This window comes from Ursus maritimus, unplaced genomic scaffold, assembly GCF_017311325.1.
Source record: "Ursus maritimus isolate PB19 unplaced genomic scaffold, ASM1731132v1 scaffold_18, whole genome shotgun sequence".
NCBI classification, from domain to species: domain Eukaryota; kingdom Metazoa; phylum Chordata; class Mammalia; order Carnivora; family Ursidae; genus Ursus; species Ursus maritimus.
In genome coordinates this window covers 9663390-9684698 of record NW_024424230.1, presented here as the reverse complement: position 1 = coordinate 9684698, position 21309 = coordinate 9663390, and the positions used below count along the sequence as shown (strand labels likewise).

General features: G+C 43.0%; 1 protein-coding gene across 1 annotated transcript; it reads right to left on the bottom strand.

Moving 5' to 3' along the window:
• Nucleotides 1–308: 308 nt before the first annotated feature.
• DSEL (dermatan sulfate epimerase like) lies at nucleotides 309–7310 on the bottom strand. Its single transcript, XM_008685877.2, has 2 exons — nucleotides 7058–7310; nucleotides 309–6240 (listed from the first exon to the last, which is right to left on the bottom strand). The coding sequence occupies exon 2, from the start codon at nucleotides 5350–5352 to the stop codon at nucleotides 1714–1716; it is 3639 nt and encodes a 1212-aa protein (XP_008684099.1). The 5' UTR covers nucleotides 5353–6240; nucleotides 7058–7310; the 3' UTR covers nucleotides 309–1713.
• Between the last annotated feature and the right edge of the window lie 13999 nt (nucleotides 7311–21309).

Here is a 21309-nt window from a genome sequence, read left to right as displayed (position 1 = left end):
GCAATTTTACATGCTTGTTGATAACCCTGAGACAGGCAGAATAACCTTCCTTGAGAATACTGGGTAGATTCAGGTCATCAGCTGCCCTCTCAACCTATATGAATACCACACGATTTCATTCATTTGGACACTGCAGAGAGAAAGCAGGGAGAGCAGTGGGAAGGAAGTAGATCTAAGGAGGAGGAGCAGTCTGCACTCACACTCTAATGGAAGAAACATGACAGCCAAGTTAGGTTTAGCTGGAATGTAACATACCCACAGCTTTATCACTCTGGAGGCACATTTTGACATAATAACAAACTACTGAGAAAGAACCACTTTTATCTAGGTCAGAATGACAGACTCCCAAGTGTTCGAGAGCTTGGGGAAACTGCAGTTTGAAACGTCAGGAAGACTGCAATCCATACAGAGATTTTCATCAGGTCTCGACACTGCCTAATGGTTTTCCAATGCATTGTAATTACTCCACTGGCTTACAATGGCATGGCATTTTGATTTCAGAGCCTACCAAAATAAAATGAACCACATTTTATGACGACTACATTTATAATAAGATGCAGATGGTAAAGGAAACAGATGCCTCTGACATCATCTCCCATTTGCCTTTAACTTTTGCAGACACTGGCAGTCTGTAAACTCATTCAAAGGGATGCAGGCAAAGTCAGGCAGTTTTCCAATTCGGTTTCCAGTCTAAAAAAACACTGGCAGCAAGCGTGGCACTGCTTTCTCTGAGTCAAAAGTGATAATTCCACAAAAAGAAATTTGATTCTAAGTGTCAGGCTTTAATGCAAAATTAATCATCAGGAGGAAAAATCCCCACAAATGTCGGGACTTCAACAATTAGTAACAATGGATTGTTTTGCATGACAGTGACAGAAAAGACAGGGTGTGTGAGTGGTGTGATGGGAACAGCTGTAGCTTCAAGGAGGCAAGAAAGAGAGTTTTAAACAGACAAGCAAGTCTAAAAAACTCTACCAGCCCTTGGCACCCAGATTGTTCAAAGACTGACTCCTTATTACTTCTAAGTAAAAAACTTTAAAGAGGCCTTTCAGGTCACTGTTGCGGACCTCAAAAAAAATGTTCATTCTGTATTTCCGTCTGTATTTTCCAGAAGGAATTCTACAGTTCTGATAGGAGCTTTCACCATTTCCCCAGTGGTATCACTGAACATTATACACAGGGAAAAAAAAAAAAAAACCCAACCAATTTTTTTTTTTTTTTTTTTTTTTTTTTTTTTTTGGTGCAAGATAAATGTGTTAGAAGATCTTTTAAAAAAGATAAGGAACTTTTGTAGTCCATCTTGAAAGCAAGAGATGCTTGGGCAAAGCAGCAATTGAAAGGCCTTTAGCAGTGTTTGAGGTTCCAAGATAGATCAGCACAGTTACAGGCGAGGGAGATGGCTAGACAAAAACCTGTAAGATCTTCTTACCTCCCAACCGCCATCATATAAGTTCAACTACGCCTCTGGAGTAGGAACATTTCCGCAGAAAAAAAATTCAGAAACAAAGGCAAGGAAAGTAGTGACATAAAAATAAATCCTGCTAGGCCAAATATGGTGCCTCTTTTTAAAATAATCTCTGTGCAAGTAACAAACTGAAAACGCGCGCGCACGCACACACACACACACACACACAGTACAAGAATAAACAAACTCTTCGCATCCACAAACCAGGCTGCAAAGTATTAGTGCAAATTCCTGCTGACCGGCAGCATTTAGTCCATAAACTTTGGATATCCTAGACGCTCCATCAGCGTCCAGCAGATGTTCTCAATCAGTTTAATTTCATCTCTAGGCAAGTTCTGTTTCCAAACATTAGTATTAGTTGGTGATATTTCCCCTTCATAGGGAAGATAGAAAAGGTTTGTGGAGGTGGCGAACAATATTTGGTTTAAACTAGCAGGAGACAAAGGTATTCCAAGAAAGGCAAAAATCCTTTCAGTGGTTTTCTGAGGAAAATGTACAATATCTTCAAACTTGATCAGCTGGTAGCTGGTAGGCAGCAAATCTGTGTTTATTCTCAGGGCTGCTGCTGTGTTTGCTAGCCACAAATGAGACAACAGGGAGACTGCACTGGACTTGGATTTTGATAATTCTTTCCTCAACGATTCATACTCGACAGCATAGCCTGAATTTAAGTTACATTTGCCTTTACCTCCGTCTACTTTAAACAATTTAGCTAAGTGCTCTGGTACATTTTTCAAAGAGTAGAGACTTGGCTTACTACTGTACAGCATTGAATAAATCCATGCCCGAGGGTCCCTTACTATGTACAATGCCCTCATAGAAGCTCCTAAAACTTCTTGGAAAAAATGAAGCTTTAAGGTCCAGCTCCCGCTGCTTAAGCTGAGCACAGGACGCGCGCTTGGGTAATAGACCAGGTGTCTCCTCAAAGCCCTAATGTATTCAGCATCTCTATCAAAGGTGCCTTTCATTCTACTTTTTTGCTCTGGCAAAGACTCTCTCCTTTTCAATTTTCTTTTTTTGTCCTTATTTGCTGTAAAATATTGGGCCAGTTTACCCCTACTGGGTTCATGCAGATGGATGTTTTGCAAATGCAGCTTCGTGTCTTGAACTAAGGACTGCAACCAGCCTCGGAGTAAACGGAAATGCACACTGTGGATATCTGATGCCTTCCATTCACAGGCATCTACAAATGAGTCAATTTCAAATTCGGTGTCAGGAATATCGATGTAGGTTGTAGGAACTCTGATGTAGAGAAAATCACTACTGTTGAAAAAAAGTTGTTTGAGAATTTCAGCTCCTGAACCAGGAAGTGAGGTAATGACGACATCAGGAAGATCGAGGTGGTGCCCTTCGGAAGACAAAGACTTTGGGCTTGCCTCAGCCTCTGTCCTTGCCCATTTTGCACAGAGGGGCTGCGTGCAAGTGCTCCACACATCCAGCAGCTCAATAAACCACAAGGCAATAACAAGGATTAGGATCCACCGCATTAGTTTTCTAAAAGAAAGGTAAAACCGCCACTGAAAGGTTAAAATCACCAAGCTAATGCACAAAATCAACCCAACTGCTATATTAAACTTAAATCCAAAGGGGAAAATAACCCTATCTTGTCTTATGGGCTTTGCTATTGCTTGAGTGCCCAAACCAAATCGGGTTATTTGGCCCTGGTCAGCCACATTGGCAAAGCCACCAAAACCCAGGTAATCGAATCTTGTCTTCAGGTTATGGTAGTCAGTTACAACGGACACAACATGTTCGGTATTATTGACATTGAGAGAAATCTGAAGTCCAGAATTGGAATTATCAATAAATCTGCAGCTGGAAACATTGACATATGGCCCATAAAAGACATAGGCAATTCTTGTGATTGTGGATTCCATCTGAAATGTAACATTAACAAATTGAGTCCACCGTTTCTTAAATTCAGCAGCTTGCTCTGCTTCTTGTATACTAGCAATGGGACTATTGCCACGATGATCAAACCAGAACATTCTGTAGTGGGCATCCCACACATCCATCATGGCGCCATTGTACCTGTTCATAAACCTATACGGGATGTACTTAAAATCAATGTCCAGATTATGAAAGAAGGCACTGACAGATTTTATTGGGGAATTGTCTTGCCTCTCAACGTGATCAACAACTAGCAAAGTTTGAGAATTTAAGAGAAGCAAAGCACGGTACACACTTTTCAGCTTCATTGCTGAAGAGTAAGCAGACACAGCTTCCCCACTCACAAATATCATTTCTCCATGCTGAGAGGCAGTAATGATTTCCCCTGCCGCATCACCAGCCTCCTCACCGGTCCACTTGAGCCACTGTGCACATTCTCCCAGTTGACCTTCCCAGGGCTTATTACACTGGCTTGTGGGTGATGGAGCAAACACCAGTACGTTGTTAAGGTGGCTCAGCTTGGGTCCATAGAGAGCTTCAGAAACAAATACTTGCCCATTGGGGGCAAAAGTAAATGAGTTCTGATCTGGATGTTCATGTCCTGGGTTAAAGCTTCTCCACCCATCAATCCAGGAGTATGGCTGAAAGTGAACTATGTCATACACTGCTCGCCCCCCTAGCTTCCCAGATTTAAAAGACACAAAGGTATTGGTCTGTGTATTTGGCAACCCAGCCCCATAGGTGACAACACCCCAGTTAGGGAATGTGTGCATTTTTGCAGTACCATATTCAGCAGGAGGCTGTGGGGTGAGCTGGGGATCATACCAGATGAACTCAGTATGAAGAGTACTCCACCTCTGGGCAGTGGAGGGGACCATTGGTCCATCTTTAGGTCGGTGCCTTCTAATTTGCTGAGCTAACCAATTCCCAGCTCCATTCTTTAAGATAAACTTATCCAAAAAAACTAACTGGCTCTCTGGACCATAAAACCAATTATAATTGGAATCTGCTATACCCACAGTTCTTTGGAAGCCTGGTAAAAGGGTGGCATAATAGAACCAAAAGTGCATTTTTAACCAGTTATTATCCAAGTTGTTGATATTAAAATGACGCTGGGCTAGAAAGACATACTGTGTGACTGATTTAGCTGTGTAGCTTCCATAGGCCACACCTTCATCCAAGGAACCATCAACAATGTGATTCAACAGAAACATTGTCTTTTCCATCACATCTACTACAACCTGTTTCCATATATTTGCTTTAGATCCTTTATCTACCCCAGTCACCAAAGCCCCGGTGAGTAATGCTATCATGTTAGTAGCTTGGTGATTATGGAGAAGTTGTTTGCCCCATGAACGGACCTTGGAATACTCGTACATTTCCTCAGTAACAGCCCATATTTTTTCCAGGTATTTTTGTCTTCGATGATCATCTAGTAAGTTATACAAAAAATCAAAGGCAGTGGCAAAACCCGTTAAGGAATGGCCAACTGGAACCTCATCCCCTGGTGCATTCTCAACTAGCCAGTCTTTGTAGCCAACCATCCTGTCCATATATTCCAAGACAAACTCAAAGGCAACTTTGTCTTCTGGACATAACAAACAGTACAATGCTAAAGGAGGCAGATTGTTACCATAAATTTCATTCCACTTGGCAGCAAAATCAGCATGCTTGGGTGGAGGTAGGTAGTATGTGGGGTTGGACAGCATAACTGTTACTGCACTTCTGATAGCTCTAAAGAGATGCAAATGGCTTGTACGAGACTTCTGTCTCATTGCCTGGATTTCTCCAGCATCAAAATATAAACTTGGATGAAGCATACTTTTCTTCGGCTTTTGATTCGGTTTGAAATCTTGCACTTTCTGTGTCTTAAACGGATCTATATCATCTGTGAAAACTGCCCAGTCAGAGTAATTGCTCACAGATTCCTCGAAAGTAGAGAAAGCAAACATCACTAATGCTAAAAATAAGAAATGTCCTGTAAACATTAACGCCATGATCCATCGGGGAATTCCCTTCCTTAGGCATGCATGTAAAACACAGTGCTCAATGTATTTCCCATCTGCCTAGGATAAAACATACATTTAAGGCCTTGATAACACAAAGACTGTAAATCATATATGCTATGAAATCCAGCTAACATTCGGTTCATTCAAAGCAAGTAGGGCTGCCAGAAAGAAAACTTACACTGTCTATCTGTGTCCCTGACACAGATTTGCTTCCACTAAAACTTCAAGGAATGTTAAAACCTCTAATGTTTCCATATCACACAGCAAACAGTGATATAGTCAAACATATTATGAATTCAAGATTTCCTTCCTTTACATAAATCTATCTAACATGAAGAGTCAAAACACACATTGGAAAAAAAAGAAAAAGAAAAAGAATAAGCACTCCAACATCCGAATTAAAAAGTCGTTCCTAGGATAGGAAACCATCTCTAGTGATAAAATCACCCACATGTGGGATGCTTCTGTTTGCCCAAAGGAGTCGATGATGTACTGAAATTCTTGAAGTCGACTTGGTTGTTACTCACTTCCACTTTTTACACTTTTGCTTTGAAAATTTTTTCTTCTTCCACTTTTGGGAAAAGAACATCCTCAACAAGTGTTCAAAGTCCTATTTGGTTTTTAAAAATCAAAATCTCTGCTCTCATTTCAAATCTGTCTTGTTCAGGCTTACTTCCTCATTGCCCATTATGAGCCAGAGAAAGTATTTTCATGTCTTCTTTTATCAGCTTCATCTGTACAACTATAAAAATCTAATCTCTTCAGCCACCTAGGTACTTCTTTTCCAATCATGAAGTAACCACCAACTGGGAAAGAAAACTCCCCTCTCACCAAAAGTGACGGTTCTTTTCTGTTCCTTTTTCATGACACTCCTTTCTGGAGGAAAAACAAAAAGAAATTCTCTGAGGCTACAGATATTCTGGGAGTGGACATGAACTGATGACTTAAATGTTCTACAATCTCTTGACAGAAATTTTAGAATCACAATAAAATCTGTAATTGAATACAATATAAGTCAGCTCAAGTGATTCTTTTTTTCTTATACTTTTAAATGCACATATTCGGATAACAATGAATGGTGGCAGATGACAAGTAGCTGCAAGATTCAACTTTCCGGCAGCATTTGTTTTAACTGTGGCTTGCTTTACTCATTTAACGTGTTTTTTATTCAAGTGCGGTTAACACAGAGACGAGTCCTACTATCATTCTTGTTTTGGCTGCAAAGGACTCAGGGACAAAAGACAGGAGTTGAAAGGACCTTTTCTGATTTCGGTTGAGGGATCAGCTTTTATGGGATCAAAAGGTGCCTTTGTATGGGAAACTACTGAGACCAGTTACGTTTCTCCAAGGAGAAATCATGACAATGCGTGGGAGCAAGCAACGGCGTTCCAACCTCACCTGTAGCCTCGTCTTCCATCCTTACAAGAGGCCACCAGAGGGAGCTCAGACCCAGACTAAGGTGCAGCGTCGCCTCTGCCCGTCTTCGGTTTTGAAGAACCTAACCAAGTTTCAGTCTTGGACAAGTCTCCTCTCCGTAGGAAACATTAACGCCAGAGTTTCCTGAACCGCCCCGCCTGTTGCATTTTTTTCGTTCGCTTCCTACGAACGTGCCGCCCCCATCCTCCGCTCCCCAGCCTCGACCTCTGGCTGTGATTTGGGGACAAGCGACCCCTAAATGGCCAAGTCCTCTTACCTTCTGCAGATGTGGACGGGGTCTCCCGGCAGCGCTGGGCCCCAGTAAGGAGGAGGTGGAGAGTTCGAGAAAACTGCTCCGCACAGGGAGCCCGGCCGCGCCGTCCCCCGCAGAGCTCCCCGCGCTCGGGGCAGGGCACCCCCCCGCGCTCCAACAGGCTGCGGCCCCGTTCTGGTCCCCCGCCCCGAGCCGCGAGGACACGCCCGCCCTCGGGGAACGCCGGACGCTCCGGGCAGCCCCGCACCGCGGGAGGCAGGTCCCCGCGCGATGGGCGCTCTCGCGGGCGCCGAGTCCAGCGGAGAGCTGGCGTCCCCAGGCCGCGATGCCGCCGCGGCCGCCGCTCCTCCGTGCCAGCTCCGGCCGCGCGGCCCGGGGAGGGCAAGAGACGGCGACGCGGGCCGGGGGCGGGGCGGGAAAGAGATGGGGGCGGGGCGGAGGCGGGGCCTCAGCCCTGAGAAGGGCGTGGGAGGGGGAACGCGAGCGGTGGGCGGGGCGAAAACAAGACGGAGGCGGATCCAGGGGCGGGGCCTCGGGACCTGGGAGGTCTAGAGACCGCGAGCCGAAGGCGGGGCGAGAACGAGGTGGGGGCGAGGCCTTAGGGCCCGGGGGCTGTAGGAAGGAGCGAGATGGCGATTTAGGAAGCCGGGCGGGAGGGCGGGGCAAGAACAAGGCTGGGGCGGGTCCAGGGACCCGGCGAGCGCCCCATCCTGGTATCCGAAAGCGAGTTGATGGGTGTCTCCCGCCGCGCGAGTTCCGGGCTGCGGTGGGAAATCGGAGCCGGAGGAGGCGGAAATTCAGAAGTGCCAATTGTCTGAAGACCTCGCCCCGCTGCCTGGGTCCTGCTGATATTTACCCTTTGGTTATGTGGGGGGAGATAGAGGGAGGAGGACTGGTGAGCTGGGGCCGGGAGGGGGACAAGAGTTTCTGGGTCTGATTACAAATGCTAGCAGAAGCGGGGACAGGCGGGATAACGCTGTGGGATGTCAGGAATTACCCTTAGGAAGAGCAGTGGATGAGGAGAGAAGGAATGAGAGGCAGCTTGATTGAGGTTGCTGTCATTTAGAAAGGCAAAATCAATATACCAGATTAATGTGAGCATGACTTCAGGAGCACAGATGCTAAAGATCAGAGGAAAACAAAAAGGCTAATCAGTTTTATTGATTTAAATAATTTATCCGGCAGTATAAATATGAGACGGTGTGGGGCAAACAAGGGGAAGGAATCTCTTTCTCATTAAAGAAATGAAAACCGAAATTCAATAAAGACCCACAAAGAGAAGACAGTGTGCCTCAGTTAACTATGACACCCGTGTGCAGTTCCAGGGTTCAGATATGCTAGAGCAGCTGGGAATCCTGTTGTATTCGACATATGGGATTTCTCACAGATATCTAAAATTATGCTTCCGTGTGAGCCAACCCAGGGTCTGACCTCAACTCTCACAGTAAATTAGTAAACATAGGAATCCAGGGAAACATCAAGCCTCACAAACGAACAAGCCCATCTCCAGTCGGGGATTGGTAACACCTTCATTTCCCTCCAACTCCTTTCCGTTTTGGTAAAACGAACAGATTCATCCATTAAAAATGAGCGCCTTGCTTAGATCACTTCTTGGTAGGACTAAATGGTAGACCATTACTAGCAAAATAAATCTCAAATAATTTATCTTGGAGATGAAATGTGGCTTTTACCTCATTACTCTTCTACTTGTCCTCTTGGGAGCCCTACCACCCCCCCACCCCAGTCCAAATGGCCAAACTTGCTTTTGCTTTGGCACCCCCATAAATATGCTTATCTCATTCTTTTCCCTGTGGTGTCCTCTGCCTAGCTAACCCCAGTTCTTTTATCATCCTCTTCTCAGCGGAGATGCTTGAATTCCTCTCTAAACACCTGTTAGGTTTCCCTAGTTAGCATGAATTACTCCAGCACTCTATGATTTGTATCTGTATTCTAGTCCTTAGATCATTTGTTCTGTGCTTAATATTTCACCTGACTCTTGTGCTCTATTCAAAGTTCCTTCAAGTCATTAGCAGTCTCTCAATCCTTTCTGTAAGCCCTGCATCTGTGTTTGAAATGAGTTGGACCTTTAACAGTTGGGCTCCCATAGAGCATCGCCTCTGCCGCTGAGGTTCATTCTCAGACAAGGGTTCTCCTCTCAACTCCAAAGACAGAAATTCCTGCAAATGTCTGGATTGTCCCCTATGTGACCCAGAGTGGCTTCCAGCCTCATTTATGGGAGAGAGTAGAGTTGGGGGAAAGAGGAGCCCAAATGTAGAGATTCCTTTAATTTTTTCCAAAAGGGAGCTCTGGAAACTGCCAAGGAATTAGTGTTAGTAAACATACTGAATAAATATGCCGACCATCTCTCAAAACAAAACATGTGGATGGGAGTTCTTTCATTCTGTGGATCCAAATTTCTTCATGATGCTAGGGCAAAGTGAATCATGGGGAATTATTATGCGCTCTCATATCTGCTAGGCGAATATTTTAACTTCCGTACAATTTTTTTTTCAAGTTTATTCACATCAGTATGATCATTTTCATTTTGTAGATGAAGGAATTAGGTAGAGACATTGTGGTCTTTCAGTCTTACCCCACGCATCTGCACTGAAGCAGGATGCACCTAACTTCTCAGTATTTTCAGATGAGTTTTCAGGCTAATTCACTTTCAACAGGGCACCATCTCCCAGTTCTGAGTGTGTTGAGATAAATAAGAACTATAGCTAAACAATTCAAATCATTGGCAGAAAGGGTGGTAGGTAAATGGCACTATGAAAAATAAATAGAGTCTTGTTTCCTGTGAACTAAAAATGGATAGCTCCTATTATTGCTTCTTCCACGCTTGAAGATGGTACAAAGTTAGTTAATTATAAATAATGCATCCAACCATAGAAGAGATGAGCTCTATGTTACGTTATTGCACATTAAAAACCTTTATGAGTGTGGCAAGAGACACATATGCCAACAGATGCTAAATTCAGAATCCTGGAGCAGTATCTTATTTTAATATAAGTGGGGAACAGTATAGTCTATCACTCTGGGAATTTCCCGCTATATAACAGGTTCTTAAATCTACATGAGCTTTTGCTCGCAATTTCAAAGAATTTATGAAAATTTGTTTTATTTATTTGAATCTTCCAGCCCTATCCCCAGCCACCCTACTTACAACAGAGATGACGCTTCTGGACTAGATTCCCCAGGGCAGGAGCCATTCTGCCTGCCTGCCTGCCTGCCTTCCTTCCTTCCTTTCCTTCTTTTCTTTTTTCTTTTTTTAATTCTCATCCCCTAACCCTAACCCAGATCCCAGCACTTTGTCTTAAGTGTGTGTTGAATGTGGAACATGAATTATCACCTTCATTTTATGGCAGAAGAAGAAAAAGTCATAAATGTCTACAGTGGGTTGCTGAGTTCTGAGCAGAATCAGAAACTCTTTTTCTCCAACTGTGCTGAGAAGCTTGTTACCACACAATCAGTAGTTGGAGCTTTCTTGGGGTGACTTAATTCAAACGAAAACTAAGACTGGGAAGTTGGCCAACATTTTAAGGAGAATTTCTGCAAGAATTTTATATCTTAAGATAGGTAAATTCCAAGTTCTGAGCCTTAGAACATAAGGTAAATACTATATCGCCTTACAGGAAGATAAAATGCAGGCAGTAAAACAAGCCAAGACACTACACAAAGTCCCTTGACTGAAATCTTATTTGTCCATGATCTATTATTCTGGTGGACTCTTAATAATTGGGGCAAAGATATGCAAGAAGCAATTGCTGTGCCTTCCGCAATTGACCACACGCAGATCCCCAGTGTGCGGGCTTGCTCGGAAAGCAGGCATTCGAGTCCAGGGATGGCTTTGTTATTCTTCCCTAGCATAGCCCTTCCTTGAGATGACTTTGGCTATGAGAGCTCAGATGCAGATTTCTTGAACCACTTACCAAGGCCAGATGCATATTATATTGATCCATGAGCACTGTTAGAACTAGTGTTTTCCCCAGAGTTCGGAGAGATAGCAGCTGTGATTGTATAGAAACCGACACCAAACTTAAGCTGCAAATTTTGTTGCACAATTGGCCAGCAGTAATAGGCCACACCAATAATAAAGACAAAACCACAGATTTAGAGCAGGCAGTAGAGTCTAGAAATACTCTTTCTGCAATTGCTTTGAATACAAAACATCTCAAAATGACAGGGAATTTGCCTGCAGAGTTGCTAATGAAGATGTGGCTGTGTGTGCCCTGGGTTTGTTTATCTGGCTGTACAAGAGTCTGTATGACAGTAACGGGATTTATAAAAATTTAAAAATACCACAGCCACATTCTGGGGAAAGGAGTTTCCCCGTAAGTCCACTAACACCCTGTAATCAGAAATGGTAGGTTTCCTTGCTACCACATCTGCGTACGTACCGTTTTGCTTTTACTGTGAAAGAAGATTTTAGGCAAAGTGAAGCTTACAAGGGGAGCACAAGATGGGGCTGTTTCCCTCTCCCTTCCCCCTCTCTCAGACCAGTCGTTCTCGACCTGGGGCAAATCTGACGATGTCTGGAGAAATTTCTGATGGTCATTGTTGGGGGGCAAAGGACCACTGGCAATCAGTGGAGAGAGGCCAGGGGTGCTATCAGACATCCTACAATGCACAGCCCCACCCCTGACCCCAAATAAAGCACTAATCCAGCCCAGAATGTTGATACTACTGAGTTTGAGAAACCTCGTCCTGGTCAACTGACTCCAAAAAGTATGTGCATATTATTGGTAGTTGTTCAAATCAAGTCTTAAATTATACCCCGGACTTCCTATCATCTCTTGGCAGTTAGTTCCAGAGCCAGCTGTTACCCAGTGGTTCACACATGTCTTTCTATTTCCCAGATACTGGGTCTGTTTCTCTTCGCTTGACCCAATACACCCCTAAGCCCAGCTATCTCACCTCAAGAAAGAGCCTGGGCTGGACTTCCAGGCACAAGTGGCAGTAAGTCAATTACTACAACACAGTAAGGGGAAGATGTGGCTTTAGGGTTGTGAGAAATGCCCTTCGGCTGTTAAAAAATTATATCCCTTCGCACACACAGGCGCACATGCACGCCCCAAGCACCTTCATTATTATCTGAAATATTTCCTCCGGGACAGTGCTTTCAAATTAAAATTCTTGAACCCCTATAGACCGGAAAGACCAGGGTGTTGCTTAAAATGCCAGTTTTTCAAATCTGTCCCAGCCCTCATGGATTCAGAATCTCTGGGTCTATGACCCACGAATCCCACTGTTCAAATGCTGTGAGGTGCACACCAAACTTTGAGAGTCGCTGCTCTGAGACAAGAATTCTCATTCTTTTCTTGTCCACACACCCAGGGGAATATCTCTGAGGGTTTATTTGAATCTGTGACCAACCCATCCCCAGGCTGACAGGAGCACAGGGCCTAACCAGGGGTAAGAGTTGGTGTTGCGTAACAGCCCAGAGACACGGAGGTAAGTATTCTGCAGCTAGCTTGATTATTTTACATGCTAATTGTTTATTCACACATGAGTGAGTGAAGTAAATAGAAGGTATAAGATGGGGAAGGGAGAAAAATTAAGACAATGTGGAAACAGTGGGACTTGTTTTGCACATTTTGGGGGCAAATTCGTTGAATGAAAGGTAGCAGAGAAGTTCATCCTGGGTCGGTGAGTGGCCAACTTGCAATTCTTTACAGATTCCCCAGAAAACAGTGAAAGTTTAGCTGTGAGCAGAAGGAGCAGATCGTGCTTGTATGATGTCAGCCAGTAACCTTCCCTAGTAGCTGCCAGCTTGTCAGATCCAGCCGCCATGTTTCCCAGTAGACGTCCTCACTGGAAAGCCACTGGGAAGTAAGGCTCTTCTCTCCACACATCCAAGGCCAGGAGACTCCTCTCTCTGCTTCTGAGCCTTTGCTTCATTCTTCAATTTTTACCAGCTCTGTCATGGGGATAGGACTAAATATGGCTGTCCCTCAGCACAAGTCTATATCGCCTCGATTCTATTATCAGGCAGAAATAAATTATCCTTTTTGAACTGCAGATTCAAAGTCTCAGGAAAGAAAAGATGACTACACAGCATGGTCAGGGTTACATCATGACTCATACAGTGATGGAAAGAAGTTCAGGGTTAAGTAGTTCAAACATTGCTACGGGGGCTGACATTTGTGGGTTTGGGGTATCAGTCATCATCAGAGAACAGAGCAGGCTCATATCGAAAAAGTATCTACTGTACAATGACATATCAGAGGGTCGTGCTTCTCCTGAGAGGCATAGAGAAAACAGTGGATTTGGTGGTGGGTAGTAGAGGCGGGAGAGTTTGAGGTGGGGCTGGGATAGCAGGAGGTAGGGTGGGAGGTTGGCATAAGTGGTTCACAAATGTCCACCAGCTGCATAATGCAAGCTGACTCCTCTTTCTCATCCCTCTTTGAAAATTATTTCTTTGGTAGGATTTATTAAATTTGCCTAGTTATAGAAATCCCCTAGAAGTGCTTATTAAAAATACACAATATGAAATCCTATCTTAGAATGATGGGTGGGGAAGGGGATGCAATGGATTCATATTTTTAAATGCCACTTTGATCATGCAAAACTGGCAAATTACCCTCAGAGAGCTCACCTTTTTAAAATATTGCCGGCCACTTACAATAGAACATAAATTAGTTTCCAATCCAGAGAGCAGGTTGATGGAAGATAAAAGGTATATATGAGTGAAGTTAGAGAGCTGTGTTGTCCATAGTAGCCAGTCACCGCATGTGGTTACTTAAAATAAAATTCATTAAAATGAAATAAAATAAAAAATGTGGTCCCTTAATTGCGCTGTCCACATTTCAGACATTTAATAACACTCGTGATTAGTAGCTATAATTTTAAATAGCACAGATCAGAGCACTTTCTTTGTTGCAGGAAGTTCTCTCGGATAACGCTATAGAGAAAGGAGGGAAGAGGGAGAAAGATGCTATAATATTTATAGCAGAAGTCCCCAGCCATAGGCCTATGCAGAGTGAGTACCTAGTGATCGTAATGTTGAAGATGATATTGATATATTAATGACAGCGGTAACAGTGACGCTTACTGAGCATGTGTCGTGTGACCCTTCAAACAGCCGACACGCTAACCACAGCACCACACCGTCTTACTGGGTGATGTATGTGGGTGAAGTCAGCAAGTTGATTGCTGTCATATGGAATCTAGGGCCCCAAGTAGCCAGATAGTCTGATTTTTGCAAAGAAAGCCAGAAATCTGGATTTATACATGAAATAGCCTGATTTTTTTTAATGGCTTAATTTTTTTTGAAAACACCATGAAGGCCAACTAAAATATGAATGCAAGATGAATTCAGATCATACAAGAAAAGGTTTTGACTTTTGATTTAGAAGCTGGATGCACTGAAAATTAATTTCCTGATTTTATCTTTGTTAGACCAATTCTATCCCAGGAAATCAACTTTCATTTTAATGCGGGAGAGAAAAGTGCTGTTCTTTCTCTTAAGTGATCTATTGCTACGACCCCTCTCAGTCTGGAACAGTCAAAGATTGATGATATATTAGAATAATAATATTTATATCTGCAGAAACGTATTAAACTTTATTTCCTGCACTTATTCAACAAACATTCACTAAGGGCTCAATAATGCACTGTGCCAGGCACTGTTGGGGGAGAACCTCTATGGGAAAATAATTACTGGCCAAATGGAGCTTATCTAATCTTATGCACAGAAAAGTCATAATGAAAAGGCATAATAGTTAGGAATTATTACTTCAATTGTTTTCTGTATTTTAATCATTACTTCATAGGGTTTAAATATCTTTGAGGGATCCTCTGTATCTCGCTCACTGCCCATTATTTTCAAAAGCACATTTAAATTGATGAGGACGGAGAGATTAGTAATGACTCAGGAACTGGGAAAATGCATAAAAATCAAAACATTGTGAGAAATCTCTAGGATGTTTGCACTTTTTCAGAACTGCCCCCCTTCTGTTATAACACCCGAGTCCCGCCAGGCACTGAGCAAGCTGGCTGACTACTGCAGAAAGGAATCCTGGATCCTCTCTTGCTGACCTGTTTCCAGACTTTCCAGCACAGCTAGCCAGAGATTTCCTATAGACAATGAGGGAATTCAAAAACAACGAATGTGGTAGTTCAGTTATTTATCTAGGGACCGCTGGGGATGAAACTGAGCCATTTCCTGGCATCTGGCCGCCACACAGGCCATCAAGAAGGCTCAGGAAGAAAGAATGGGGCCATCCCGCTGACACATGCCTCACCCCGGGCCAGAGCTTTCTATCAGAAGATGCAGTCAAACCCCAAAAGCAAGATGAAAATCATCTCTCCTGTTAGCGATCATTTTACACATAAGAAATTGGAAAAAGAGATGGACAGAACCCTGTTTTCCGAAGTCTTTGATGATGAGGGCCACCAAGGGCACTTGATAATTGCTTGTGCTAGGAATGCTGATTCAGGGGCTGGGATGAAATCAGAAACTTGGAGTTCCCGGTCTGTACATCAAGTGATTGTTATCACCAGACAGGTAGGATAAAAAGTGATTCTTTCCCTGTAACAGCCTAGACTTTTGAGTGAGGTGGTCCTGGGTTGGAGTCCATGCTCTGAGGCTCTGTGTGAGACATTGGGCTAGTTATATAACTTTTCTGAATATAGATATCTTCATCTGTAGAAAAGGGGTTGGAAATTTACTACTGCAAAGGACAGTGGTGACGTTTAAGTGAGAAGAGGCAGGCAGGCCTTAGTCCAGAGCTTGGGGATCACTCAAGGAAGGCTCTCTTTGGTTAAAAAGCAATTTTACATAATTTGTCTCATTTCATTTGTTTAACAATCATGTGAACGATATGTGATTCACTCAATTTTGTATGCAGGCATATCTCATTTTATCACTCTTTGCTTTATTGTGCTTCACAACTATGCATTTTTTTTTACAAATCGGAGGTTCAAGACTTCAGTGGAGGAAGTCACTGCCAATGGGGGGAGTAGCAAGAGAATGAGAATCAGAAGTGGAGCCTGAAGATGGGACCGAATTGCTGTAACCTTGTGACAAAACTTGAACAGAGGAGGACTTGCTTCTCATGCACGAGCAAAGAAAGTAGTTTCTTGAGATAGAATCTACTCTCGGTGAAGACACTGTGAAGAGCGTTGAAATGACAACAAAGGACTTACGAGAGTCTATAAACTCGTTGATAAAGCAGAGCCGGGGTTTGAGAGGATTGACCCCAATTTTGAAAGTTCTACTGTGGGTAAAATGTTATCAAACAGCGTTGCATGCTGCAGAGAAAGTGTTCGAGAAAGGAAGAGTTAATTGATGTGGCCAACGTCATGGCTGTGTTATTTTAAGAAACTGCCGCGGTCATCCCAAACTTTAGCAACCACCACCCTGATCAGCCAGCAGCCACGAGCACTGAGGCAGGACCCTCTGTCAGCAGACGATTATGACTTGCTGAAAGCTCAGATGATGTGTAGCAATTTTTAGTAATAAAGTATTTTTTAATTGAGGCATGTGCATTTTTTTAGACGTCATGCTATTGCACACTTAATAGAGTATAATGTAAGCATAACTTCTATGTGCACTGGGAAATCAGTCAATTCACCTGACTGACTTTACTGAGGTATTTGCTTTATTAGGGTGGGTGGACCCCAACCCTCAATATATCTGAGGTCTGCCTGTATTAAAAAATGGAAGAAAAATTCAGGGTAGAAAATATCATCTCTTAGGATAATGTGACAAAAATAGTACACTGCTGTCTAGCAACTTGCTTTCTGAATTTATCTAATTTTAAAGACCGAGAGTATTTTAAGGACACAGCTAATCCACTTCCCTCATTTTACAGGTAAAGAATCTGAGGCCCAGTGAAATAGAATAATTTGTTCAATGTGTGTGAGAGAGAGAACAACAACAGCTCGGGTTTTTTAATGCAGATCTGCTATTGCATTGTTGAAAATGTGATTTATCTTTAAATAAATCCAATGATACATATTTTAGATTTGTTTCTGCTGATATTAAATTAACTCCTAAAAAACCATCCTATATGCTTCTTAAAATAAAGCAGTATTTCAAGGAATTATCTGGTCTACATCTGTACCAAAATTCTTTCAGGAATCTTTTAAAAACCTGAATTTCTGTGTCCATTAGAGATTATTTTGGAATCAGAATCTTGGTGGGGCATGAGAATTTGCATTTTATCAAGTTTACCAATAACATTTGAGAACTGGCTGATTAAACTATTATGTCCTTGAGACCAGAAATTGTGCTTTTTTTTTTTTTTTTTTTTTTTTGTATTCCCATCTGTTCCAGCCAGAATTTTAGGCAGGCACTTTTCACTCAGTTAACTCTTATTGACATGAACTGTGGTGAAATCAAATTATGACAAAATGTTTTGATTATATAAAAATCTGTGAAGCACATGTATGGATGAATCATTTCCAAAGATCTCATTTATAAAATTTTATCTGAATTAGAAACATAATTCTCTTGCCAGATATATTCCTCTTTCTGGAGAATATATGTGTATATATATATATATATATATATATATATATGAGAGAAAGAGAGATTGGAGAAAATTCTCCTTCAGAGAAATGGAGTCTGGTTTAACAGAGAGGGGGTTAAAGCCCAAATATCAGGCCAATTTTGAAGAATGTTAGCTTGGATATTGCTATCCATCGCTGCATAACAAATTATCCCAAAATCTGGCAGCTGAAAGCAAACAAACGTTTCTTTTCTCAGACAATTTCTGAGGATTAACAACCGGGAACAGTTTAACGAGATGGTTCTAGCCAGGGTTTCTCAAGAGGCTGCAGTCAAGATGTCTCCGTTTTAACCACATTACCCTGAGTGAGGGAGGGTGAGGCCCACTCAGATCAAGAGAGAGGAGTGGGAAAGGTTTTTTTTTCAATTTAATTTATTTTTTTTAGATTTTATTTTTTTATTTATTTGCCAGAGAGAGAGAGAGCACAAGCAGGGGGAGTGGCAGGCAGAGGGAGAAGCGGGCTCCCTGCTCAGCAGGGAGCCCGATGTGGGACTCAATCCCAGGACCTTGGGATCACAACCTGAGCCAAAGGCAGACGCTTAACAAACTGAGCCACGCAGGCGCCCCTGGAAAGTGTTTTAGACTTTTATTACTCCCAGCTCCCTGGGGAGAACACAGTATGCCACCCAAGGCCACTCAGGGGAGGCACCAGGCCGAGTCACAGGGCAGATGGAGACAGAACTGAGGGCAAAGCCCTTCATTGTGCTTTTTGAGGGAAGAAACGAGTGACACAGGGTTAGCCAGTTTCAGATTGGCCAGTTTAAATAATTTCCCTGGGTTCTGGGCATTGGAGCTGTCCTTGGTTATCTGGTACCTGTCCCTGGCATGATTAAGGTGGGTGTATAGTGTTCCGGAGTGTGAGATCCCGATAAGGAGGTAGTTGGAGTGTAGACATAGTCAGCCACTTAAGAAAGGACTGACTGGCCTCTAGCCAGGACCTCAAAACTGACTCAAGATAGCATTTTTTTTTTAAATGTTATTACAGTGGGCTAGAGCTGGCAGTCTTCTGACTTCAATGGGGCTCACAGGGCTACTCTCAAGAAGGCTCACCCACGTGGCTGCTGGCGTGGAGTTTCCGTCCTTCACTGGAGGATGGCTGGAAGTCTCAGTTGCTCATTGCACGGACTTCTCCACAAGGTGACTTGATTTTCTTAACAATATGGCAGCTAAAGTCCCCCAGGGGAAGTGAGTCAAGAATGAGAGGAGAAAGGAATTAAGTGTTGGTCAGTATTATGATTCCATTTATTTTTTGGTTTTGTTTTGGGGTTTTTTTTGGTATAAAAGTCATGGTTGCAGAACAAAAAAGGTGATTTCTTTTAACAATTTCCTAAGTGATCAAACTCCAGAACACTGTGGCTTGTCATTATATCAAAACAGCCATTAAAAAAAAAAAACAAACAAACAGTATGTATACTGATTTTCCCAAACACATTTTCACATTTATTCATTCATTTATTCAACAACTATTAATAGAGTTCCTTTCACGTGCCCAGCCCTGTGGTAAGCACCGCTGCATAACAGGAAGAAGAGAGATGTGGTCCTAGTTGTCACTGAGTTTACATTCTGGTGCAGGAGAAAAGGTTCCATTGACATATTAGGGCTAATGTGTATAAAATTTAAAACTGAATTACAAGGAAACATTTGCATGGTACTGTGAAAGTGGACAAAGAATACAGAACAATAGTAAAGAAATCTTTCTGGAGAAAGTGGCAATTATTCTTTGGGCTGGATTCTGAACAGTGAGCTGTGAAGGCGATGAGGAAACCAGACCCTCCCTAATCCGTGGAACTTTACATCAGATATTTTAAAAGTTAAGCAATCTCAACTAACAAAGAGATCCTCGGTCGTTTACTATCTCAGACAAATAACATTACCCTTTAGAAGACCTTCAATATTTTACTCCCTTGTCCCATTTATAATTGCTTTATAAATTTAAAGGTCTCAGGGGCACTGGGGTGGCTCAGTCAGTTAAGCGTCTGGCTTCAGCTCAGGTCAGGATCCCAGGGTCCTGGGATTGAGTCCCACATTGGGCGCTCTCCTCCTGGGGATCCTGCTTCTCACTCTCCCTCAGGGCTGCGCCTACTTGTGCTCTCTCCCTCCCTCTCTCTCAAATAAACAAATAAATAAAAATCTTTTAAAAAATTTTTGAAGGTTTTTGTCAATAAATACCATGACTTTTTTTGATATATTATCAGAATTTCTCACTTTTGCTTCCTGAGTATTATGGGGTGTGTCCTTGCCTGGGGCCACAAGGAAAATACAGGGAATCTGGGTACACACACATGTTCATGAAAACCTGTGCACTTAGGACTGGGAGCCCAGTGCCTGTATAGGTGAACTCACCTATACCTTCCCTGCACTGCAACTACTGTATGTCATAAAGGCTTTAAAAAAAAAACAAAACACTGCATCTGTGTTGTGTTTCCACGGCAGTGAACAGGGGAGGAGATGTGTTTCTTGTGGAAGAAATAGCAGGTGTAAATGGCCGTAGTAAAGGAAGCAAGCATATAAGAAAAACAGAAAGAATTGTGTGTCTGGATAGGAGAAAAGCTTAGGACAGTGTGATGTGGAAGGAAGCGTGGAGATGTATAAAGCAGAAAAACCAAGTAAGGTTCAACGTAGGGTAACACTCAGTCCCATTTTGCCCAGGGCTGTCCCGGTTTTTACATTAACTTCCTCAGCATTAATTATGAATAGTGCCCCTTATCAACCTTGAAAGGCTCCTCATTAGGTGATACATTTTATTTTTATTTTTTAAAGATGTTATTTATTTGAGAGAGAAAGAGAGGGAGAGAGCACGAGCAGGGAGAGGGACAGAGAGACAGGCAGACTCCCCACTGAATGTGGAGCCTGCTGTGGGGCTCAATCCCAGGACCCCAGGATCATGACCTGAGCAGAAGGCAGACATTTAACCGACTGAGCCACCCAGGCACCCTCGATAATACATTTTATGATCACACTCTCTGTGTTAAAAATTTTGGTCTTTAGCTTGATAATGATAGGAGGCCATTGAGACTTTTGAACATAGAGTTACATGAATATCAGATTTGTGTTTTGCGCATATTTCTCTGACCATACCGAGTAGAACAAAATAGCAAGCGGTCATAGAGTGCCCAGGGAGACAGTGGGGCTCTTACTGCAGTTCTGGCTACATACGGTAGCTGAAGCTAGACCAGTGGCAGTGAAGATGGACAGAAGACATGGGCTGTCACCTCTGCCTTTCAGTCCTTCTTGGTCAACTGGCTTTTCCTTTTTCTACGACTAATGTAAGCCTTTCTCATTCTTTCCTAGACTGGGACCTCACTCCCACTTCCAGACAGCTTCCTCCTTACCCTCAGCAGAAGTTATTTCCTCTTCCTTGGCAGTTAAAACAAATACACTGGTTCTCCCTCACGGGTTAGCGCAAGATTTACACGCTACCCACAGCGGCACGAAGCCTGTCTTCTCAGATTACAGTGTGGGAGGGATCCGCTTCTGATGGGGTCCTGCGAATTATCCTCTCTCCTAGCGCCGCACTTAATGTCGGTTTTCTCACCTCTCACTCGCTTATAATTCCAGTCCATTCTGGTTTTTCTCTTGCCGGTTCCTGAAAGGGCTCACTCCGAGGACACCAATCACACTATGTCGCTAAATCCGACAGACCTTCCCCAGGTCACATCTTACCTGATCTCCCAGTGGCATTCGATGTTGTTGTGCACTGTCTCATCTTGGAACAATCACCTGCACGGGCAACTGTCC